The following is a 25848-nucleotide window of genomic DNA, read 5'->3' as shown; positions in this document are numbered from 1 at the left end:
CTCGGCCTGCATGCATAGGTCCCGTTGTTGCTCCTAATCGGCCTCGCCCGTCATCTTACTATCCCTTTTACTAGTTGTATGCAGATAGAAGTTTCAATTACCTTTTATCTTGGCTGCCATTCTGTTCTCATACCCTCTCTTTGTCCCTCTTATTTTCTGTTTCACTTCCCTGACCTTTCTATATATACTCTAATTCTCAGATGTATTTGCAACATGACATCTGTCATAAGCATTCTTTTTCTGCTTCATAATAATCTCCACCTGTTTCATCATCCAAGGAGCACTGACTTTAGTTGCTCGACCGTATGTCGTGCCAAATAATTATTTCAGAACTTCACCAGCTCAATAATTACTTTCATTCCACTTACTGTTGTCTTTGTTAAGAGGACTGCCACTTTATAAGCCGAAGGTGTAGCCAATACCCTCCCACCCCGCCCCCACCTCCCACCCCCGCGCCGTGTACGTGTGTGTGTGATTATTAACTACAGAATACTCTCCAGGTCCATATAAAGAGTTTATGGCTGGTATACGAAACAAATATTTTGCATATAAAGAGCTTCTGCACGCCAGCCGTATTATCGTGTTCTGAGGGGCTCAGGGAAAATTATGAAAGCATTACCTTGTTGCTTGGAGAGTTTCTGTTGGTGCAGCCCGCCACTGCCGGAGAGGAGAATACTACTATTTAATTCGGAGGTCAGTACATCTCCCAGTAGTCCTTCCGTCGTACAGAAGGGGGCCATTCAGCCCCTCGAGAATGTTCCACCATTCGATTAGATCATGGCTGGTCTGTATCCTAATTCCATCAGCTGTTTTGTTTCCGTAAACCTTAAAACCCTTAACTCACAAAAATCTATCGATCACAGTTTTGAAATTTGCAATTGACCCTCGGACTGCACAGTATTTTGGGGGAGAGAGTTCCAGATTCCTACTGCCCGTTTTGTGAAGAAGTGCTTCCTGAAATCAGTGGCTAAAATAAATGTTGGTCCATTTGACGACGAGACCAGGGAATTAGCAATGGGGAACATGAAGATGTCAAAAACTTTAAACAATATTTTGCATCAGTTTTTATGGTAGATGACACTAACAATATTCTAACAGTGCATAGGCTAGGGTCTATAGAGGAGGAGGAACTTAACACAACCACAATCACTTAGGAGATGCTGCTCAGTAATATAATTGGACTGAAGGCAGATAAATGCCCTGGAAGTATCTGCCAAGGGATTTTTCTGCCTTTTCAGGGACCTATTAAGTCCCTTGCATCCTGGGGACTTAAGCAAAATAGCGGCAGGGATGGTGCGTGCATTGCTTGTAATTTATAAAAATTCCCTGGATTCTGGAGGGATTCGAGTAGAATGAAAAACTGCAAATGTAACGCCCCTATTCAAAAATTGAGATCGACAAAAGGTAGCAAACTATAGAGCAGCTAACCTAATATCTGTGTTTGGGAAAAGGTTCGAGTCCATTCGTAAAGAAGCAGTAACAGGACATGTGGAAAAGCAAAACTTGGTCAGGCAACGTGTATTTATGAAGGGGGAAATAATTTTTGAAAATTTGTTGGAATTCTTTGAGGCTGCAACGAACAGGATGGATAAAGGGGAACCAGTGGATGTGGTGTATTTGGACTTCCAGAAGGCATTTGACAAGGTGCCACACAAACGGTTACTGCACAAGATAAAATTTCACGGAGTTGGGGGTAATATATTAGCGTGGATTGAAGATTGGCAAACAAAGAATCAACAGAGAGTTATGATAAATATGTCATTCTCTGTTTGGCAATCAGTAATGAGTGGGATGCCGCAGGGTTCAGTGCTGGGACCCCAACCATTTACCATCTATATTAACGACTTGGAAGAAGGGACTGAGTGTAACGTAGCCAAGTTTGCTGACGATACAAAAATAGGAGGAAAAGCAATGTGTGAGGAGGACACAAAAAAAACTGCAAAAGGCTAAGTGAGTGGGCACAAATTTGGCAGATGGAGTATATTGTTGGAAAGTGTGAGGTCATGCACTTTGGCAGAAAAACTCAAACTGCAAGTTATTATTTAAATGGAGAAATATTGCAAAGTGCTGAAGCACAGCGGGACCTGCGGCTACTTGTGCATGAAACACAGAAGGATAGTATTCAGGTACAGTAAGTGATCAGGAAGGCCAATGGGATCTTGGTCTTTATTGCAAATCGGATGGAGTATACAAGCAGTGAAGTATTGTTACAGCTGTACAGGGTATTGAGGAGACCACACCTGGAATACTGCGTACAGTTTTGGTTTCCATATTAACAAAATAATACATTTTCTGTGGAGAAAGTTCAGAGAAGGTTCACTAGGTTGATCCCGAGGATGAGGGGGTTGAATTATGTGGAAAGGTTGAGTAGAATTGGGCTACTACTCATTGGAATTCAGAAGAATGAGAGTTGATAAGGGGTAAGGAGTTATGGGGAGCGGGCAGGGAAGTGGAGCTGAGTCCATGTTCCGATCAGCCATGATCTTATGGAATGGTGGATCAGCCTCGAGGGGCTTTATGGCCTACTCCCGCTCCTATTTCTTATGTTCTTATGTTCTTATCACCCTGAATGGCAAGGCTCCAAGTTTAAGGTTCCGACCCTTGTTCTGGTCTATTCCGCCCCGCTCCCTAACCTCACCACTGAGCAAGAAAACAAAGGGACTGACTTCAATCCTATTTTTAAACTTGTCCAATATTCCTGACAGAAGCCAACGTTAAATCACGCTATGTTAGATGTGTAGGCCCTGCGACCCCAGAATCTGGAAAACTGCTGGCCGAATAATGAGCCGTGCTCAGAAATAAAACTAAAGGGAGTTTACTCTATATCTAACCGTGCTGTAGCTGCCCTGGGAGTGTTTGAGGTGGCAGTGCAGAGGCAGATTTACTCTGTGGTCACACCAGTGCTGTACCTACCCTGGGTGTTTTTGATGGGAGAGTATAGAGGGATGCTTACTCTGTATGTAACCCTTGTTGGACATGCACTGGGCGTTTTTCACCAGACAGTTTAACGGGAACAGGACTTTGTATCTAACCCGTGTTGTACCTGCCGCGGGAGTGTTTGATGGGAAAGTTTTGAAGGAGCTTTATTCTGGACCTACCCCGTGTTGTACCTGTCCTGGGAATGCTTGATGGGACTCTCTGTTTATGTGTGGGGAGAGGCTCATTTACCTGGGATCTGGGTGGTATGGAGGCACTCTGGGTATGTGTGGGGAGAGGCCCACGAAGCGGGGGGCGAGTGGCGGATCCTGAGGTTTCGCAGACTCTTTGGGTATGTGTGGTGATAGTCCCATGTACTTGGAAGCCCGGGGAGTGCGGAGACTCGCTGGGTATGCCTGCGGATAGGCCCACATACCTGGCCGTCCAGGGGTTGCAGAGACTCTCTGGTCATGTGTAGCGATAGGCCCACATACCTGTGGTCCGGTGATTACGTTGGCTCTCTGGGTATGTGCGAGGAGAGGGCCACGTACCTGGTGATCCGGGGTGTATGGCGACTATCTGGGTATGCCTGTGGAGAGACCCATGTACCTGGGGGCCCGGGATGTACGGCGACTATCTGCGTACACCTGGGGAGAGGCCCATGTACCATTTTGGTCCGGTGATTACGGAGACTCTCTGCGTATGCCTGCGCAGAGGCCTACTTACTTGGGGGACCGGGATTTGTGGAGATACACATGGTATGTGTGGGGATAGGGCCACATATTTGTGAGTCCGGTGGTTATGGAGACTTTCTGGGTCTGTGTGGAAAGAGGCCCACGTACCTGGCTATCCGGGGTGTCGGGGGTTATCTTGGTACGTCTCGGGAGAGGCCCATGTATCTCAGGGGCGCTGGAGGTTCACGACCATCCCCTGGGTCACGGGGGCATCGGTATGAATGAGAATACCCAAAACATATATCTAAAAGCACCATAAATTAAAATACATCACATATTTAAAATTAACTAAAATCGCATTTCATTCAATATTTAAAAGAAAACCCTGATTCTTTAAATATTAATTTACATGTTTTAAAGGGGCTAAAATACACTGGTATAGATCGCAAGTTCTGGGTTTTATTGCCAATTATTGAGTCTGCTTCACTCACGTATTAAGGCAATGCATTCCAGATCAAAACTCGCTGCATAATTACATTCTCCTCATATTCCCTCTATTTTTTTGTCAATTATCTTAAATCTGTGTCTTTTGGTTATCAACCCATCAGCCAATAGGAACAGATTATTTACTCTATCCAAACCGCTCATAAACATGAACTCCTCCATCCAACCTCTGCTTAACCTTCTCTGCTCTAAGTGAACAACCCCAGCTTCTGCAGACTGTCCATACAATTGAAACGGCTCATCTCTGGTAACATTTCATTAAATATCCTCTGTGCCTTCTCCAAGGCCTGGACATCCTTCATAAATTGCGGTGCACAGAACTGGATACAATATTCCAGTTCAGGAATAAACAGTGTTTTATAAAGATTTAACATAACTTCCTTGCTATTGCACTCTATGCCTATAATTATAAAGCTGAAGCTGCTGTATGCGTTTTAACAGCATTCTCAACTTGTCCTGCCACCTCCAAAGATTAGTTACATAAACTCCCAGGTCTCTCTGCACCTGCACTCCCTTTAAAATAGCATAATTTAGTTTTTATTGCCTTTCCTCATATTTCCTCCAAAAATATATCACTTCACACTTCTCCATGTTAAATTTTTTCTGCCATGTTTCTTCCATTTCCCCAGTCTCTCTATGTAATCCTGAAGTCTTACACGTTCCTTACTGTTTACTATATTCATGAGTTAGTAGCATCTGCACACTTTGAAATCATGCTCTTTTGACATGTCCAGGTCATTCAATTCTATCAAACAGCGCACTGGCCCTTATATCAAACCCTGGGGGGCATCAATCTATACTTTCCTTCCGTCTGAACAATAACTGTTCAACCTACTCTCTGTTATCTATCCGTTAGCCAATGTTATATCCATACAGCCACTGTCCCTTTACTCCCATTGGTTTCAGTCTCCCGATCAAGTTTATTATGTGGCACTGTATCAAACCCCTTTTAAAAGGCCATACACACAACATCAACTGCACTACACACATCAACACTCTCAGTTACGTCATCAAAGCAGCCAATCAAGTTTGTCAGACACACATTGACTTTACAAAAAATTGTGCTGGTTTTCATTTATTAATTCATGTTTTTCGAAGTGACAGATAATTTTGTCGCAGAATAAGGCTGCTAGAATTTATCCAACTACCGAAGTTAGGCTGACTGGCCTGTAGCTATATGGATTATCGCTATTTCCTTTTTAAAACAGGGTGTTATACATGCAAACTTCCAGTCCCCTGACACCATTGCCATATACAAGGCGGAGTGAAAGATTATGTCCCGAGCTGGCACTATTTCCACCATTGCTGCCCTCTGCAACACTCATACATCCCATTCTCACCGGTTAAATGTTCGAACTTAAAAAGTGTTGCATTGAAAGGAGGTAGCTGATGTTCTTTGTTCAGTGACTGTATTTAATGTCAGTCTCTATGGGTTAACTGAAACTGTTTGTTCAGTGACTGTAAGTAATATTAGTCTCCATGGACCCTAATTGTATCAGTGCAGCGTTCCCCTCTTCTATTATTAAGGGATTCCTTTCAAGATGCTCTCCCATAATGTCAGTGAGAGCATCGCCTCCGGCAGTAACAGGGAACCTGAGAACAATAGATTGCAACATTACATCAATGGATTGGAATCTAAGAACAGTAGATTGGAATGTTACATCAATGGATCAGAATCTCAAAACAATGGATTGGAATGATACATCAATGGATCAGAATCTAAAAACAGTGGGTTCGAATGTTACAACAATGGACAGGGATTTCACGTGGGATGTTTTCCTTGCTTCGATAAGTTATACATCATGGCCATTACTTTATCGGATTAAAGTCACACTTCAGCTAAGTCAATACTTTTACTATCCTCTCCTTGCTGCTGTCGGCGTCCCATGTAAGTTTCCAGCTTTTATCTTTAAAATCAGCTTTAACTGTATTTTTGTTCTCGTAACTTACTGATCTTTGCTGCTGTTATTGGTCCAGGTAAGTTTCTGTATCCAGCTACTAACTCTACAACCTTTTACTGACTGTATTACTGTTCTTGGTATTTACTCTGCTCTATGCTGCTGTTGCTGTTCCAGGTAAGTCTCTCTATCCAACTTTTAACTCTGCATCTGTTGCTAACTGCATTACTCATCCTGGATTTACTCTCTCATATTTACTGCTGTTAGTGTCACTGCTTAGTCTCTACATCAAGCAACTAGATCTGTAAAACATGTTTCACTGTATTACTGCTTTTGTCGTTTAAATCTTGGGAATACCAAAGCCATTACGTACGGTCCCCAAGACCATTTCCGTATCTATTTACTAACTCAGTTCCCCTCAGTGGCCAGTGTCTGAGCCTGAACCAGACTGTTCGCAACGACAGTTCTCTCTTAGAACATGAGCTGTGTTCCAACCTCAAACCCTCTCAATCACCAGTCCTGTCCACTACCACCACCATAATATCGCAAATTCTCCACACCTGCCTCAGCAATTCCATTGCATAAACCTTCACCCCTGCCTTTCTTGAATCCAGGCTAGATTATTTCAATGCTCTCCTAGCCGTCATCCCCTTTACAAGCCTCTATAAACTGCTCATCCAAAATTCTGCTGCCCATATCCTAACTCACACCAAGTCACATTCACACATCAACGCTGTGATCACTGACCGACATTGGCTCCCGATCCGGCAACACATCTATTTTAATATTCTCATCCTTCTCTTCCAATCCCACAATGGCCTGACCCCTCCATGTAGTATAATTCCCTTGCTCTTTCCCAATTATCCCGTATGTTTTTCCCTTTCAATTATTTACCAAATAAACCTATTAAATAAATTGATTTCCCACTGAACCTATCCATCTTTCTGTCCCTATTTTTCTGTATTGCTTTCCGTTTGACACTCTTTCTCTCTCACCCTGTGCTCTCCCTCTATATCTCTTGCTCATAGAGTCATAGAATGGTACCATTCGTCTCATCGTGTCCCTGTGTCTCTTTCAAAGTGCGATCTAATTAATCATTCTTTTTAGCCTGATCGCTGTTACTATTTCCCCTTCAACTAATACTCTAATTCTCTCTCGAAAGTTACTATTGAATCTGCATCCAACACGTTCTGAGACAGTGCATTAGAGATCACAACTAACTGCATAAAGAAAATCCGCCACTGTTTTGGCTCACCTACATTATCAGAAGCCATCATGATTTTTAATATTTATATTATATCTCCCCTTATTTGAAAGGACAAAGAAAGACCATGTGCAAAATTTTCAAAGGGCGAAGGGCCAATTTTACTAAGCTGAGATGGGATTTTCACAAAAGTGGACTGGAATAATAGCTACTTGAAGGTAAATCTGTGTTAGAGCAATGGGAGGCCTTCACTCAGGAAATAGTGAGCGTCGAAGCAAATATGTTCACACAAATAAAAAGGGAGGACTCTAAAACCTAAGGCTACCTTCATGTCAAGAGGCATCGAGGTAGGAAAAGGTTAAAAAGGGTACCTTTTGACAGCTACCGAGAGTTTAATACCATAGAAAGCCAAGAGCAGTATAGAAAGTGCTGCGTTGGAATTAATTCAATTAAATTAGAAAAGCACAGAGCAGGGCATGAAGAATGAAGTAAAATCAAGAACAAATCAAGTCATAACAAGCAAAAGGATAACTAAGGAAAGAATAGGACCTCGTAGACACCAATAACTAATCTATGTGAGAAGGAGAAAGATGTGGTTTGGTTCTGAAGAAATAGATTTTGTCGGTTTTCAGAGAAGAGAGGGACGCTTCTAGCATTTTAGTTAAGGAGAAGGAGTGCCAAATATTATATGATATTAATATAGAGAAAAGTATTAATGGGATTAGAAGCTTTGGTGCTACTGAAATGTATCCCAGGCTATTAAGAGACAAAGGGAGGAAATAGCAGATGCTGTGACCATCATTTCCCAATTGTCCTTGGCCACACGTGTGGTGCCAGAGGACGACAGAACTGCTAACATTATACCATTGTTTAAGATGAGATAAAGGTGTAGACAGAGTTCATCATCACTATTCTTCTTCATTATTGCAGTTCAGTCAGCCGAACCACAGTTGGGGGAAAAGTATCTGAAAAATTCTGACAACCAGAATAACGTGGCATTTAGCAAGCCATGAGGTAATCATGGAGAGTCAGCTTGGAGTTTTAAGAGAAGGCTGTGTCTCAGTTGAGGAGGTAACGATGAGCATCAATGATGGCAGTGCATTTGATGAAGTCTATATAGATATTAGCAATGCCTTTGACATGGTCACAAATGACTTGTTGGTCAACAATGCAGAAGCAGATGGGATCCAGGAAATGTGGCAATTTGAATCCAAAATGGTGTCAGAGGCCGAACGCAAAGCTTAGCAATGGGTGCTTTTGTGACTGGAAGGCTGTGTCCAGTGAGATTCCACATGGCTCAGTACTGGGTCCTTTGCTTTTTGTGGTATAAATCAGTGAAGTAGGGGATCTGATTAAGATGTTTGCAGCTGAGAACTACACTCACTGTGCAGTTGATAGTGAACAAGACAGCTCTAGATTTCAAGAAGACTTCAATGGATTGTTCAGGTGGGCATAGAATTGGCCAACGGAATTCAATCAGGAGAAGTGTGAGGTAATGTTTTTGGAGAGGGATAATATGACAAGGGAATTCACGTTAAATGGAACAATACTGAAAAGTGTCGAGGAACAGAAGACCTTGGAGTGCATGTCTACAGATTACTGAAGATATAAGGCCAGGTAAATCAGTGAATACGGGATCCATTACTTTATCAGACAAAGCATTGAATATTAATGCACAGAGGTTATGCATGAAATGTACAACACACCATCAACACGCCTGTACTCACAAAATCCATGGTTTCCTGTTTGAAAAAAAACAGAAAGCATTCCCTCTTTTCTTGAGAGCCAACGGGTTAATTGTATAACATGCAGGGGGTGGGGGGAGGGGGAGGGGAAGGCACAGACAGTTATTGTATATCATGCAGTGGCACTCAAAGAGGGGCGGAGCCACAGCCTGGACCCGCTCCACAGGCTGTTTATAGAGACAGAATCCGTCACACAGGTTGTTTATACAGACAGGACCTGTCACACAGCCTGGTTAAGGAGACCGGACCAATCACACAGGCAGTTTAAATAGACAGGACAAGTTACACAGGCTGTAGATAGAGACAGGACCAGTTGCACAGGCTGTTTGTTGCGACTTGACCAGTCACACACGTTTTAAAGAGAAAGGACCAGTCACACAGGTTGGTTATAGAGACAGAGGTTATGGTTGTAATTTACCAAAAATTCCGTCCATTCTGGGGACGTCCCAGCAGATTGGAAAACTGCACATGTAACGCCCCTATTAAAAAAAAGGCAGAGAGTTTGGCAGTTAGCCTTACATCTGTGATTGGGCAAATGTTGGATTCCATGATTAAAGATGCAGTAGCAGGACATTTGGAAAAGCATAATTCAATCAGGTAGAATCAGCATGCATTTATGAAGGGGACGTCATATTTGACATATTTACTAGAATTTTTTCAGGATGTAATGAATAGGGTGGATAAAGTGGAACCAGTCGATGTAATGTATTTGGACTTCCTGGATGCATTAGTCAAGTTAAATGGAGAAAAATTGCAAAATGCTGGAGTACAGCGGGATCTGGGGGTACATGCGCCTGAAACACAAAAGTTTGGTATGCAGGTAGATTATGTGATCAGTAAGGCCAATGGAAGCTTAGCCTTTATTGTAAAGGGGATGCAGCATAAAAGCAGGAAAGTGTTGCTCCAGTTATTCACGGTATTGCTGAGGCCACACTGGAATACTGCGTACATTGTTGGTTAACATATTTAAGAAAGGATATACTTACTTTGGAGGCAGTTCAGAGAAGGTTCACTAGTTTGATATCGGTGATGATGAAGTTGACTTATGAGGAAAGGTTGAATAGGTTTGGCCTTTACTCATTGGAATTCAGAAGAATGAGTGCTGATGTGATGGAAATGTAAAAGATTATGAGAGAGCTTGACAATGTAGATGCAGAGAAGATGTTTACTCTGATACGGGAGACTAGAACTTGGGGCATAATCTTAGAATGAGGGGCCACCAATTTAAAACTGAGAAGAGGAAGAATTTCTTCTCTCAGAGGGTTGTAAATCTGTGGAATTCGCTGCCTCAGAGAGTTGTGGAAGCTGGGACATTGAATAAATTTAAGACAGAGATAGACAGTTTCTCAACTGATAAGTGAATAAGGCATTATGGAAAGAAGCCATGATCGTATTGAATGGTGCAGCAGGCTCGAGGAGCTGTGTAGCCTACTCCTGCTCCGATTTCTTATGGTTTATGTTCACAAGCTATGGACTGAGACAGGACCCTTCACAGAGGCACTTTATAGAGACAGGACCAGGCACAAAGGTCAGAAAGGTTAAAGCCCATTGGGATCCAGGGCAAAGTGGCTAGTTGGAGCCATAATTGGCTTGGAGGTCGGAAGCAAAGGATAATGGTTGATGAATGTTTTTGTGACAGAAAGGATGTTTCCAGTGGGTTTCCGAAGGGGTCAGTACTGAGTCCCATGTTTTTTGTGGTTAATATCAATGATTTAGATTTGAATATAGGGAGTATGATTAAGACGTTTGCAGTTGACAGTGAAATTGCCTGTGTGGTTGATAATGAAGAGGAAATCATGGGCTGCAGTGGGATATCAATCTATTGGTCAGCTGGGCAGAGCCATGGCAAACTTTATTTAATTCGGAGAAGTTTGAGGTAATGCAATTTAGGAGGGATAACAAGGAAAGAATACACACATTAAGCGGCTAGCCACTTTATAGTGTAGATGAACAAAAGGACCTTGGACTGCTGGTCCACAGAACTCTTTTTGTGAGGAAACGTAAAACATTAAATCGTGGCCCCCTGATCTGGGGGACACACCAAACATTTTCCAGACAACTTCTTTTGTTTTTTCTGTGTTTATGTTTTTTTTTGCTTTTTTTGGGGCATTAAAATCATATTTTATTCTCCAAGTGCCCCCTATAAAATGGGAGGGGGACACTAAAAACATCGGCAATTAAAGCAAATTAAACTTTTAAACATAAAATCAAATTAAAATTTGGTTGCAGGGTGTGACGATGCACTCCAGTCCCTCCGGCACCCACCTCTCGTGGGTGGCCGCGAGCATCCCAGTGTACACCGCGTGCTCCATCTCTAAGGACACCCTGGCGTGGATGTACGCATGGAAGAGAGGCAGGCAGTCAGGCTGAACAACCCCCTCGACCGTCCGCTGCTTGGACCGGCTGATGGCACCCTTGGCCGTGTCCAGGAGCAGTCGTACGAGGAGGCCCTCGGACCGGCCCGCTCCCATCTGCACAGGGTGCCCAAAGATCAGGATGTGGGACTGAAGTGCAGCCAGAATTTCAGGAGCAGCCCCTTTAAATAATAAAACAGGGGCTGCAACCTCGTGCATTCGGTAAAAACATGGGACACGGACTCTTCCAGACTGCAGAAATTGCAGGTGGCCTGGGCGTCTGTGAAACGGCTTAAATATTTATTGCATGGCACTGCTCCGTGCACCACCCTCCAGGCCAAGTCCCCGATAAATAGTGGGAGGACTCCTGCGCAGAGTACCCTCCATCGAGGACCCCCGCCTCCTCCGGACGGCAAGACCGTACGCCATGGCGTGTCCGGATGGTAGGCGAGGATGGCAAAAGTTGAGAGTGTGCAGGAGCAGCTCGTACAGGAAACCCCTCCGCGCGGAACTGAAAGTCACGGAGGTGATTTCCTTGAGGCGGCTCAAGTTGTGAGTTGCCGGCTGGCAAGGGAGGTTCCGGGGTTTGCTGCCGATGAGAAATTCCGTCCGGACGGGGGTCAGTTCGGAAGAGATCTCCCCACGTGCTTGAGCCTCCTCGATGCACCGAACGGAGTCGGGGCCCAGAGCTGTTTTTAGCGACTTGATGGCATCGGCCGCGCGGAGGACGTTGGCAGAATTTAGGTGCCGCGTCAGCGAGCAGGTCCCTGACCCTGGTCACCTCACCAGCCACAGCCCTCTTGTCCGACCGCCACCTGAATCCTCGGTCGTGGAGTTCCGGCTTTCCGAGCAGCGGCTCCTGCAGGACAGTTGCCAATCCAGCAGATGGAGAGCTGCGCTTGATGCAGACTTTGTTCCAGACCCTGATGAGTTGCTTGTAAAAGACAGGCAGCTCCTGGAAGCCGGTCCTGACGCCTCCCAAGCTCATAGTTTAGGCCGTGCTGCTGGCGGAAGAGATATGTCGCCAGGGCACGCCACCTGGGAGGAGGAAAGACGTAAAGGTATCTCTGCAGGGTCTGAAGCCGGAAAGTCGCGAGCAGGGTGCTGACGCACACCAACGACTAACCGCCCTCCCCAAGCGGGAGACTCAAGACTGCGGCAGAGACCCAGTGCTTCCTGTTGTTCCAGAAGAAATCCACCAGCTTCTTCTGTATCTTGGTGACAAACGCAGGGGGAGGGGTCAAATTGACCAGCCGGTACCACAACATGGCGGCCACCAGCTGGTTTATGACTAGCGCTCGACACCTGTAGGACAGCACTCGGAGCCGTCCCGTCCAGCGCCCTAGGCGAGCGGCGACCTTGGCCTCCAGCTCTTGCCAGTTCGCCGGCCAGGCTTCCTCGTCGGGGCTAAGGTAGACTCCCAGATAGAGGAGATGGGTCGTCCTCCAGGCAAAAGGCCTGAGCTCCTCTGGCAGGGAGTCCACCCGCCACTGACCCACCAGGTGGCCGGAACATTTCTCCCAGTTCATCCTGGCAGAGGATGCAGCCGAGTAAATCTCCTGCCACTCACGCATCCTCCACAGGTCAGCGGGATCCTCTAACGTGAGGAGCACGTCATCGGCGTAGGCCGAGAGGACGACCTCCACGCCCGGCCCTTGCAGAGCCAGTCCCATCAACCTCATCCGCAGGAGGTGCAGGAAAGGCTCCAAGCTAATGGCATATAACTGACAGGACATGGGGCATCCCTGGCGCACCCCTCTCCCAAAGCGAAGGGGCGCCGTCAAGGACCCGTTAACCTTTATCAGACACTCTGCGGCGGCGTACAAAAGTCGGATCCGGGCGAGAAAATGCGTCCCGACCCAGAAAGCGCGCAGAGTTCCGAACAGATAGTCCTGATCGACCCTGTCAAACGCGTTCTCTTGGTCGAGAGATAGAAATGCGACCGACAGACCAGCCTACTTTGAATGGTGAATGAGTTCCCGGACCAGATGGATGTTATCGTGGCTTGTCCGGCCCGGCAACGTGTAGGACTGGTCGGAGTGGATCATGTGGTCGAGCATGGCGCCAAGGCGAGCAGACGTCACGCTGGCGAAGATTTTGTAGATCGTGCTGAGGAGGCAGACCCGGCGCCAGTTCTTAAGGAGGTGGAGATCGCCCTTCTTAGGCAGCAGGACGATTACTGCCCTGCGCCAAGAGAGGGGCATCACCACGGTCGCCAGACTTTCCCCCAGGACCCCCGAGTAGTCGCCCCTCATGACGTCCCAGAACGCCCTGTGGAACGTCACGGTCAGCCTGTCCAGCCCCGGGGATTTTCCCCTCGAGAGCGGGGCGAGGGTGCCGGTCATCTCCGCCAGGCTTAGCGGAGCTTCCAGATTTTCGGCACGCTCAGGGTTTGATCTTCAGCAGGTCCTCCCACAAAACCCTACTCGCTTCCTCACTGGACGGCTCCGGAGAGAAAAGAGCTCCGTAATTGTTGACGCGCTCCGGATCCGAGACGAGAGACCAGTCGTCGGCCAGCAGCGTCAAGAGCTGCTTACGGACAATCTGTCTTTTTTCCAGCGAGTAGAAGAAGGGGGAGCCGCGGTCCAGATCTGGCAGGAACCGGATCCGCGACCTCACGAATGCGCCTCGGGACCCGACGAGCTGCAGGTTCTTCAGCGTGGCCTTCTTCGCTTCGTACACCATCCGCAGGGCCTGGTCCTCGACGACTTGACTGAGACGGGACTCCAGGTCGAGCACCTCTTTTTGTAGGCGCCCGACCCTTGCCGCCAGCCTCTTGGTCGACCCCCTCGTGTACTCTTGACAGAAGACGCAGATGTGAGCCTTGCCCACGTCCCAACATAGCCTCAAGGAGGGGAAGCCCCCCTGGTTCCTTCTCTAGTCGGCCAAGAAACGACGGAACAAGTCCTGGAACCGCACGTCCTCCAGCAGCTGGTTGTTAAAATGCCAGTACGCAGACCTCGTTCTCGCGCGGAGCGAAGGGAGCTCCGCCCATACCAGGTGGTGGTCCGAACACGGCACCAGCCTCATGGAGACCGCCGGGACACAGGAAACATACGGCTGAGACACGTAAAGGCGGCCTCACCCAAGTAAAGGCGCTGGAGTCGGGATGGAGATTTCGCCAGACGTCCACCAAGTCGAAGGACCCAACCAGGTCCCTCAACTTCTCCATCGCCGTCATGCTCTGCGGGGCACCAGAGCAGTCCTTCGCCTCGAGGGTGCAGTTAAAATCTCCCCCCAGAACAAAGCAGTCGCCATCTTCGATGGAGCCAAGAAGTGCAGACACTTCTTCGAAGAAACGTGTTTGCTGCGGGCCGGGCTGAGGGGCGTACACGTTCAAGAGATGGAGCGGCACGTCCCCCACTCGAACCATGACGTGTAGCAAGCAGCCTGGCACGGGGTCCTCGACCCCTAAGATCTCCGGCTGAAAATGCAGGTCCAGCAAATGCCCACCCCATAAGAAGTGGTAGTGAGGTGGCTCGTGCGGACATCTCCTTGCCATTCCAGGAGCCACGGAGCTTCGTTTCCCAGAACGGTTTGGGTTTCTTGCTTGAAGCACACCGCATATTTCACCTCCCGCAGGAGCGAAAAATTTTTAAATCTCCAGCGTGCCTCTCTGCCGCCGTTGATGTTGAGGCTGGCTATGGTTATCTTCATGACAAAAGCATTGTGCAACCTCTACCGAACCTATTGTGGGGGGGGAGTCAAGTCGTTTGTTGACCTCCACTCCTTCAGCAGCCCAGCGAGGAAACTTTTGAGCCGGCGCAGCTCAAGGCCTTGCGCTTTTGATAAGGGCCCTCCCGCGGCCATGGTTTTAGCGGCGGTGCGGACGGATGCGACGAGCAGCCCCGGCTCGGACCATCTTTCCAGGGCCAGCTGGGCTCGGTTGTGGTGACCCTGGCTCTGGACCAAAAAGTCCCAGAGTTCCTTTGCAGGAATGAGAGGGTACTCAGCGGCGGGCACGAGGAGATCCACCGCCTCACTGGCGAAGGACTCGAGATCTTGTCCCTCATCCCCCAGCAAGTGCCCGTCCCCCTCCGGGAGGTCGCGGCCAGCAGCCGGCCCATCGACCGCACGAGGTAGGTCAACTGGCCCGGCCGCTCCATCTGGCCCTGGCTCTGCCCCGATCCTGCCCCCAGGGTCGTCGGCAGAGGAATCCCCACTGGGCTCTTTTAAAAGCGGTGCTGTGTCAGGAAGCGACAGCAGAAGGTGTTCCTCCTCCGCCCCAGGAGCCGGGAAACACGGAGAGACATGGCTGAAGTAATTCCCCAGGTCCTCCAAGTACCCCAGCTCCAAAGTAGGGGGCGAGGGTTGTTGTTGTTCCCCCTCCTCGTCGCCACGCCCCGGCCCAGCGTGTGGATGTATGTTAAAAAATGTTTAATTTTCATTTTCTGCCGAGTCAGCCAAGTCCCTGCAAAAGTTGGTTTATAGCTGGGCGGGCTCAGGTTCGGCCTTTTCGGCCCCGCCCGCCTCAGTCCCCAGGATCCGGCGGCTACGCATTCCTCCACTGGCCCCACGCCCCCCACGATAGGCAGATCTTCCACGCCATCCTCGGGAGGCAGCTGCTGGGCAGCCTCAACTGTCTCACCCTCCCCGGGGACAGACTCCTCTCGCTTACGGCGCAGTTTGGGGGAGCTGGTGTGGTACGCGGGACATGCGGCGGGCATCGACTCCTCCGCGGAGGGATGTTGATCACCCTCCGCCTCATTGGAGCGGCGCCTCCTTTTGTTCCTGGGGATGCGCAGAGGCAGGGAGACCTCCATGTCTGCCGAGGCCTCCCGCTCCACTCCCCACATTTTCTTATCTTGCCGCACCTGAGCCCCTCTGTGATATTGGTCAAGGGCTCGGGCATGGGCTCAGGGCACCCCGCGGTGGCCGGTGACAGGGTTGGGCTGAGCACGGTGATCAGACTGTCTGGCGCATGGAGGGAACCCGCCTCGAGATGTTTCGTCTTCCTCCGCGCCTTCTTTCCGGTTGGACGCTCTCCCTCCCCCCCCGCTGGAGGACGTGAATACAAAGGCCTCCGACGATGCACGCGCACCTACGGCTCCCAGTACGCGGACGCAACTAGGGGGTGGGCTGGTGGCGGCGCTAGCCTTGGCCGCCTTCGGTGGTTTGGCGGCTTTGGAGGCGGGGCAGTTCTTGCGAACGAGCCCCACCTCCCTACAGACATGGCACCGCACGCCGTCCGACGTCCAGAAGACGCGGTAGGCAGTCCCCTCGTGCAGCACATTAAATTATCCCTCCATCGTCTCCTCCCTCGTCAGCCGGACAAAGAGCTGGTGGCAGAAAGAGAACACGTGGCGCAGGCTGTTCTCCCTGAGGCCAAGCGGTATGGGGTTAATCCCCAACCTTACCTCCCCCAGTTGGTGTAGGTGAGGGAGGAGGAGCTCAGCGGGAACAAAGGGCGGGACGTTTGAAAGCATGACCATCTGCGCAGTGGCCTCGAGAGGGTCCACCGGCAAAAACGTCCCGCCCATATTGAGCCCCTTTTCAAGGTCCATGGAGACCGCCCGCTCTAACCCCAGGAAGAACACTGCCTTCCCAGACATTTAGGAGGCTGCGACGATGGCCGAGGGGCTCACTACCCCAGCCATTGTCCGCACGCACTCCTCAATGCTCATTGTGGGGTGAGTGTAGCTCCTGACCCCGTGTTTCTTTGTTATTAGTCTGAAAGGTGGCAGGGCAGCAGGAGGCGCAGGAGGCGCCGTGGATGTGGACGCCGTCTGCGCATATGTCTTTGCTGGCCCCGCCACCGGCGTGGATGGAGTCGCCATCACGGGTCCCTTTAAGGGCTGCACCCACCCCAAAGTCACAGGCCTTAATGACTTAAATTGCCTCGTTGGTGTTTGAACAGAGGGAGCTCTCAAATAAGCATACCTCTCCCCTAGTTGATGATTGGGGATGAGCCTTGCTCCCTCTGCTCAGTTGTCTTAATTGGTTCTTCAATTAGGAGGAAAGGGCTCTCAGAGAGAGAAGGGAGAGACAGAGAGAGAGAGAACGAGTGTGGGGGTGGGAAAACGGGAAACTGCGAGGGCAGGTCTCCCCTCACAGCGATGGGTGGGTTTTTCTCTTGGGGTGCACTCCCCAGATGATGGAAAAACAAACACAGTCTTTGTAGATGGTCTTCGGGTGGGGGAGAAGATGTCTTCACCTGGGGTAGCTGGAGCACCCAGGCACACACTCCCAACGATGTTAAATAGGTGATTAATAGTTCTTCAGCCAGGTAGCTCCAGCTATCCCAGGCTAGACAATGGGGGAGGTGTGCTTCAGTGGTCTGTGGGGCCTAGCTGTGAGCAAGACCCCCACACACACTTCCACACACACACATCCCCCGCGATGTTCCGGCCCTCGAGCAAGTCTTCTTTCCTCCCCCCACTGATATAACAAAGTCTTTCAGGAAATGCACCAAAACACACCTACCTTTGTTTAATGAAGTTTCTCCCTCCTTCCACACTGGTTTGTTGTTCTTTTTCCCCTTCTCTCCAACTCTCTGCAGCAGTATTAAAGCTTGTTGAATTTTCTGCTCTCCTCCTCTCCCTCTGGATGAATTGGAATTGTAGAAAGCACCTTCCTCCTCTTCCTGAGATGTTTCACAGGGTTCACTCCAGGTTTTCCAGACAGGAGTAACAGAAGGGAGTTCCATCTCTCACCACAGCACAGCTCCAACTGATTAGGCCACGCCTCCAAAGCTCCACCATTGGTCCACAGATTCCCTGAAAGTAGCAGGCCAGGTGGATAAAATGTTTAAGAATGCATACGGAATACTTGCTTTGTTGGTCGAGGCATAGTATACAAGAGCGGGGAAGTTGTGCTGAAAGTGTACAATACACTGGTTAGGCCACAACTGCAGTATGGCATGCAGTTCTTCTCGGCTTATTAAATGAATAACGTGATTGTACTAGAGAGGGTGCAGCGGAGATTTATTAGGATGCTGCCTGGAATGCAGAATCTTAGCTATGAGGACAGATTGAATAGGCTGGGTTTGTTCTCATTGTAACTGAGGAGGTTAAGAGGAGATTCATTGAGGTGTACAACATTTTGAGTGGCCTGGATATAGTGGATAGCACGGGACTATTTCCATTGGTGATGGGGTCTATGATGAGGAGGCATAGCATTAAGGTGGTTGGTTGAAGGTTCAGATGGGATTTGAGGGTGACTTCTACACGCAGATGGTTGTGGGGGTCTGGAACTTACTGCCTGGAAGCATGGTGGATGCACAAACTCTCACCATATTTAAAAGCTGTTTGGGTGGGCACTTGAACTGCGATAAAATGCAGGGTTAAGGACTCAGAGCTGTTAATTGCGATTATACTGGATAACCTCTTGTTGGCTTGCGCAGATTCGATGGTTAGTACTGCAGCAAATCGAACACTAGTTTCGATCGCCTGGATTGTTCATGAGAACATGAAAAGATAAGAAACAGGAACAGAAGTAGGCCATATGGCCCCTCGAGCCTGCTCTGCCATTTAATACGATCATGGCTGAACCGATCATTGACACAGGTCCACTTCCCTGTCCGCTCCCCATAACCCATTATTCCCTTATCAGTTAAGAAAATTTATACCTCTGTCTTAAAATCATTCAATGTTTCAGCTTCCACAGCTCTGTGAGGCAGCAAATTCCACAGATTCACAACTCTCTGAGAGAAGAAATTCCTCCTCATCTCAGTTTTCAATGGGCGGCACCTTCTTCTAATATTATGCCCCCAATTTCTGGTCTCCTCTCTCAGTGGAAACATCCTCATTGCATCCACCTTGTCAAGCACCCTCATATTCTTATAAGTTTCAATAAGATCATATCTCATTCTTCTGTATTCCAATGACTAGATGCCCAACCTACTCAACCTTTCCTCATAAGTCAACCCCCTCATCTCCGGAATCAGCCGAGTGAACCTTCTCTGAACTGTCTGCAAAGCAACATATCATAACTGTAGCAAGACTTCCCTGCTTTTATAATCCATCACCTTTGCAATAAAGGCCATGATTACATTGGCCTTCCTGATTAATTGCTGTACCTGCAAACTAACATTCTGTGTTTCAGGCACATGGACTCCAAGGTCCCGCTGTACTAATTTTTCTCCATTTAAATAATAACTTGCTCTTGAATTTTTTTTTCTGCCAAAGTGCACAACCTCACTCTTTCAAACATTAAACTCCATCTGCCAAATTGCTGCCAATCATTTAGCCTGCCTATGTACGTTGGCAAATTTGTTGTGTTCTCCTAACCCATTGCTTTTCCTCTTTGTATCTTCAGCAAATCTGGCTACATTGCATCGATGCCTTCTTCCAAGTCATTAATAAAGTTTGGAAATAGTTCAGTAGCAGCACTCATCCCTGCAGCAGCCCACTAGTTACTGATTGCCATAACGAGAATGAACCATTTATCGCAACTCTCTGTTTTCTGTTCGTTCGACAATTCTCTATCCATGCTAATATATTAATCCCAACCTCGTGAAACTTTATCTTATGCAGTAACCTTTTATGTGGCACCTTGTCAAAAACCTTCTGGAAGTCAAAATACATCACGTCCACTGGTTCCCCTTTATCTACACTGTAAGTTACATCCTCAAAGAATTCCAGAAAATTTGTCAAACATGACATCCCTTTCATAAATCCATGCTGATTCTGCCTGATTGAATTATGTTCTTCCAAATGTCCTGCTACTGCTTGTTTAATAATAGACTCCAAAATGTTCTCAACCACAGATATTAGGCTAACTGGTCTGTAGTTTCCTGCTTTTGTCTGTCTCCTTTTTTAAACAGGCACATTACATTTGCGGTTTTCCAATCTGCTGGGACCTCCCAAGAATCCAAGGAATGTTGGTAAATTACAACCAAAGCATAAGAACATAAGAACATAAGAAATAAGAACAGGAGCAGGCCATACGGCCCCTCGAGCCTGCTCCACCATTCAAGAAGATCATGGCTGAACTGATCATGGACTTCCCTGCCCGCTTCCCATTACCCCTTTTCGCCTTCTCGATTAAGAAACCGTCTATTTCTGTCTTAAATGTATTCAATGTCCCAGCTTCCACAGCTCTCCGAAGCAGCGAATTCCACAGATGCATAACCCTCTGAGGGAAGAAATTTCTCCTCAACTCTGATTTATTCTTAGATCGTGCCCTCTTGTTCGAATCCCCCCCCATCAATGGAAATATCCTCTCTGCATCCACCCTGTCAAGCCCTCTCATAAAGTTAGACGTCTCGATGAGATCACCTCTCATTCTTTTGAATTCCAATGATTAGAGGCCCAACCTACTCAACCTTTCTCCATCCCCGGAATCAACCTCGCATCTAATATCACGGCGGCTATTTCTCTGAAGACGCTAGGATGTAAGCCATCAAGTCCAGGGGAATTAGTTGCCTTTAGTCCCATTATCTTATTGAGTACTACATCCTTCGTGATTGTGATTGGTTCCTTCCTCCCCTAAAGCACTTTGTCAATCTGTTGGGACATTGTTAGTGTCCTCCACCGTAAAGACTAATACAAAATATATATTCAGAGTTTCTGCCATCTCAATGTTCCCCATTACTAATTCCAAATCGCGTCTTCTAAGTGACCAACATTTACTTCAGCCACTGTTATCCTTTTGATATACCTGTAGAAAATCTTGCTATCTTCTTTTATATTTCGTGCTTGTTTACTTTCAAATTCAATCTTCACTTCCTTAATCAATTTTATTAATTCTGTGCTGGCTTTTAAAAGCTTCCCAATCTTCTGTCCTCCCACTAGTTTTGCCCACTTTGTATGCCCTTGGTTTTAATTGGATACTATCATGTATTACCTTAGATAACCACGGATGGCTATCTTTTCTTTTACACGCTTTCCTCCTCATTGGAATATATGTTTCTTGAGACTTGTGAAATGTCTCCTTAAATGTACGCCACTGTTCATCAACCATGCTTCACTTTAATCTATTTTCCCAGTCCACTTTGCCCAACTCTGCCCTCATACCTTCATATTCTCCCTTAATTAAGCTTTGTATGCTGGTTTGAGATCCAACTTTATCACCCTCAATCTGAATTTGAAATTACACCACGCTATGACCCCTCATTCCAAGGTGGTCATTTACTAGGAGATTGTTTATTAATCCTGTATCATTACACAGGACCAGAGCTAAGATAGCCTGCCACCTGCTTGGTTCCGTTACATACTGCTCAAGGAAACCATCCCTTTTGCACTCGATGAACTCTTCCTCGAGACTACCCAGATCAATTTGATTTATCCAATCAATATGGAGGTTAGAATCACCTATGAATATTGCCGTTCTCTTTTTACAAGAACTCAATATTAACTGGTGTATACTCCGACCAGCAGAGTTGCTACTGTTAGTGGGCCTATAGACTACGCCCAGCAGTGACTTTTTCCCTTATTATTCCTTATCCCCACCCATTCTGTTTCAACATGCTGATCATTTGAGCGAATATAATTGCTCACAATGGAAATAATTCCATCCTTTATCAACAGAGCCACCCCATCTCCTTCCCCTGTCTGCCTGTCCTTCCAGATTGTCAAGTACTGATGGATATTTACTTCCCAGTTCTGGTCACCTTGAAACCACGTCTCTGTAATGGATTTGGATCTATTTGTGCCAGATTTTATTTCCACCAATGGCCTGGGTTTTAATTGTTTTTTTGCCTCGCCCAGGAGATCACGTGCCTCGGATTCGGGTGGAGTGTAGAATGTTTCAGTTTAAGAGGTTTTACAGTTGTGTGGGGCAGAATTGTTGGGCTGGGTGCTATTTAACTTTCCGTCATTGATCATTGCTCATAGGTTGATATGAAACCTTCAGAACTGTTGTCCGACGGCCGTGTGACACTTTGTCGGCCGGCGTGGACTCAATGTGCCGAAATAGCCTCCTTCTGCGCTTTAAATTTCTATGTTTCTACATTCCTATGTTTATAGAGGCAGGATAACTTGGACAGGTTTTCAAAAGACCGAACAGTCACACAGGTTTTAAAGAGACAGAAAGCTTCACTCAGGCTGTTTATAGAGACAGTAATAGTTACACTGTCTGTTTATAGAGATGGGACAAGTTACTCAGGCTGTTGATACAGACAGGACCCATCACACAGGTTGTTTATAGAGATGGGACTCGTCATACAGGCTGTTTAAAGAGACAGGACATAAAATACAGGCTGTTGATCAGAACGTACCCGTTACACACGCAGTCTATAGAGACACGGCATGTCACACAGGTTTTAAATGGGAAAGGACCAATCTCACAATCTGTTTTTAGAGACATGACCCATCACACTTGCTGTTTATAGAGACGGTACCCAACACAGGCTGCATAAAGAGACAGGTCCAGTTACACAGGCAGGTTAAAGAGACAGAACCCGTCACTCGGGCTCGATATAGATACCGGACCAGTTTCTTGGCTGTTTATGGACAAAGAATGCATCGCGCAGACTGTTAATAGAGACAGGATCCGTCACACAGGCTGTAGAGAGACACGACATGTCACACGGGTTTATAAAGGAAAAGGACCAATCACACATGCTGCTTATTGAGACAGGGCCCGTTCCACAGGCTGCTTATGGAGACAGAACCAGTTCCACAGGCTGTTTATAGATATAGAACCAGTCACACAGGCCGTTTATAGAGACAGGACCATTTACACAGGCTGATTACAGAGACAGAACCAGTTGCACTGTCGGTTAATAGAGACAGAACCAGTCACTCGGGCTCTTTATAGATACAGGTCCAGTTACACAGGCTGTTTATCAAGGCAGAACCAGTTGTACAGGCTGTTTATAGAGGGAAAACCAGTTGCACAGGCTGCTTACAGAGAAAAGATGCGTCGCGCAGACTGTTTATAGAGATAGAACCCGTCACACAGGCTGCTGACTGAGACAGCACCCGTCACGCAGCTTGTTGATAGACCCATTACCCAGGCTGTTTATTGAGCCATTATATAGGCTGTTTATACATGAACAGCCACAGAAACAGGCTGCGTACAGAGACAGAACCCGTCACACATGCCGTTAAATGAGATAGGATCCATCATGCATGCTGTACATGGAGGCACAATATGTCACACGGGTTTTTAAAGAGAAAGAACCGATCCCACAGGCTGTTTATAGAGGTTGGACACGCTCCACTGCCTGGTTACACAGACGAGATCAGTTATACAGGCTGGTTATGGAGACAGAACTTGCTCCACAGGTTGTTTATACAGACAGGACCGGTCACAGAGGCTCTTAATAGAGACATAATACAGGTACACAGGCTGTGTACACAGACAGGACCAGTTACACAGGCTGTTTATACAGACAGGATGCACTGTGCAGGCTGTTTATAGAGACAGGACCAATCGCACAGGTTTTTGAAGAGAAAGGATTAAATAACATATGCTGTGTATAGAGCCACGAAACGTCAAACAAGCTGTTTATGGAGACAGTACCCATCAATCAGGCACTTTATAGAGACAGGATCAGTTACACTGGCGGTTTATGGCGATAGGACCCTTTACACAACCTGTTTATATACACAGGATGCATCACACTTCCTCGCAATAGGGACGGGAACCGACACAGAAGACGTTTATAGAGACAGTTCCAGTTACACACGCTGTTTATAGAGACAGTTCCAGTTACACCGGTTGCTCTTAAGACAGGACCAGTTACACAGGCGGTTTATGGAGACAGGACCCTTTATTCATGCAGTTTATAGAGACGGGACCCGACACAGGCCGCTTATAGAGACAGGTCCATTTACACAGGCTCTTTATAGAGACAGGACCAGTTGCACTGGCGGTTTATAGAGACAGAACCCGTCACTCTGGCTCTTTGTAGCTACACGACCAGTTTCATACGCTGTTTATACAGACAGGACATCTGACACGGGCAGCTGACGGAGACAGCACCCGTTACGCAGCCTGTTGATAGACTTGTCAGACAGATTGTTTATTGACCCATTAGATCGGCTGGCTATAGAAGCGCAGCTGCAGAAACAGGCTCCGTACAGAGACAGGACCCGTCACACAGGCTATTTATAGAGACAGGACCCATTACACTGACTGTTTATGGAGACAGGATCCATTGCGCAGGCTGTTTATAGAGACAAGACCAATCACACAGGTTTTTAAAGAGAAAATATGCAATCACACATGCTGTGCATCGAGCCAGATCCCGTCAAAGAGGCTGTTTTCGAGATAGACACAGTTACACAGGCTGTTGCCAGAGAAATGACTCTTCACACAGGCAGTGTATACAGAAAGAAACGTCACACAGCCTTTGCTTCGAGACAGGACCAGTTACACAGGCTGTTTATACAGACCAGACCTGCTCCAATGTCCGTTTATAGAGACCGGACCCACTTTACTGTCTGTTTATAGAGACAGGACCAGTTACCCAGGTTGTTTGTAAAGACAGAATACATCACACAGGCTGTTTATAGAAACAGGAGCCATCACACAGGCTCTTTTTAGAGACACGACCAGCCAGGTAGACTGTTTATAGAGACGGGGTACATTTCACAGACTGTTTAAAGCGACAGGCCCAGTTACACAGGCTGTTTACACAGACATAACCAGTCTGTTAAAAGAGACAGCACCAGTTGCAGACTGAGTATAGAGGCAGAAACAGTCACACAGTCTGTTTTTATGCAGAGGACAAGTGGCACAGGCTGTTTATAGTGACAGGATGTGTCGCGCAGGCTGTTTATAGACACAGGACAAGTGAAATCTGCTGCCGACAGAGATAGCAATCGTACGCAGCCTGTTTATAGAGCCATTACAGAGGCTGTTTATCGACCCGTTACATAGGCTGGTTATAGAGCTACAGCCACAGAAACAGGCTGCGAACAGAGACAGGACCCGTCATACAGGCTGTTTACAGAGACAGGACGCATTACACAGACTGTTTATACATAGAAACATAGAAACATAGAAAATAGGTGCAGGAGTAGGCCAATCGGCCATTGTAGCCTGCACCACCATTCAATGAGTTCATGGCTGAACATGCAACTTCACTACCCCATTCCTGCTTTCTCGCCATTACCCCTTGACCCCCCTAGTAGTAAGGACTTCATCTAACTCATTTTTGAATATATTGAGTGAATTGGCCTCAACAACTTTCTGTGGTAGAGAAATCTACAGGTTCACCACTATCTGGGTGAAGAGGTTGCCCCTCATCTCGGTCCTAAATGGCTTACCCCTTATCCTTAGATTGTGACCCCTGGTTCTGGACTTCCCCAACATTGGGGACATTCTTCCTGCATCTAACCTGTCTAAACCCATCAGAATGTTAAACGTTTCTATGAGGTTCCCTCTCACTCTTCTGAACTCCAGTTGATCCAGTCTTTCTTGATAGGTCAGTCCCGCCATCACCGGAATCAGTCTGGTGAACCTTCGCTGCACAGAGAGGATCCATTGCACATTCTGTGTATAGAGACAGGACCCGTCAAACAGGCTGTTTATAGAGACAGATCCAGTCTCACAGGCTATTTTTAGAGACAGGACCAGTTAATCTGGAGATTATGGAGACATAACCCGTCACTATGGCTCTTTGAAGCGACAGGACCAGTTTCATAGTCTTTACAGAAAACA

At 47.3% G+C, this 25848-nt stretch overlaps 1 protein-coding gene across 1 annotated transcript in view; it reads left to right on the top strand.

Annotated features, from left to right (window-relative positions):
- The first annotated feature begins 5780 nt into the window (after nucleotides 1–5780).
- The window catches only part of LOC139239375 (probable G-protein coupled receptor 139), a 29968-nt gene continuing 9900 nt past the window's right edge, over nucleotides 5781–25848 (top strand). The window contains exon 1 of the mRNA XM_070868050.1: nucleotides 5781–5982. Coding sequence (XP_070724151.1) covers nucleotides 5781–5982 — 202 coding nt within the window. The remainder of the gene's footprint in view (nucleotides 5983–25848) is intronic.

Source organism: Pristiophorus japonicus, chromosome 27 (assembly GCF_044704955.1).
Source record: "Pristiophorus japonicus isolate sPriJap1 chromosome 27, sPriJap1.hap1, whole genome shotgun sequence".
NCBI lineage: Eukaryota > Metazoa > Chordata > Chondrichthyes > Pristiophoridae > Pristiophorus > Pristiophorus japonicus.
The sequence above is the reverse complement of the archived record's forward strand: the minus strand, read 5'-3'. Positions and strand labels throughout refer to the sequence as shown.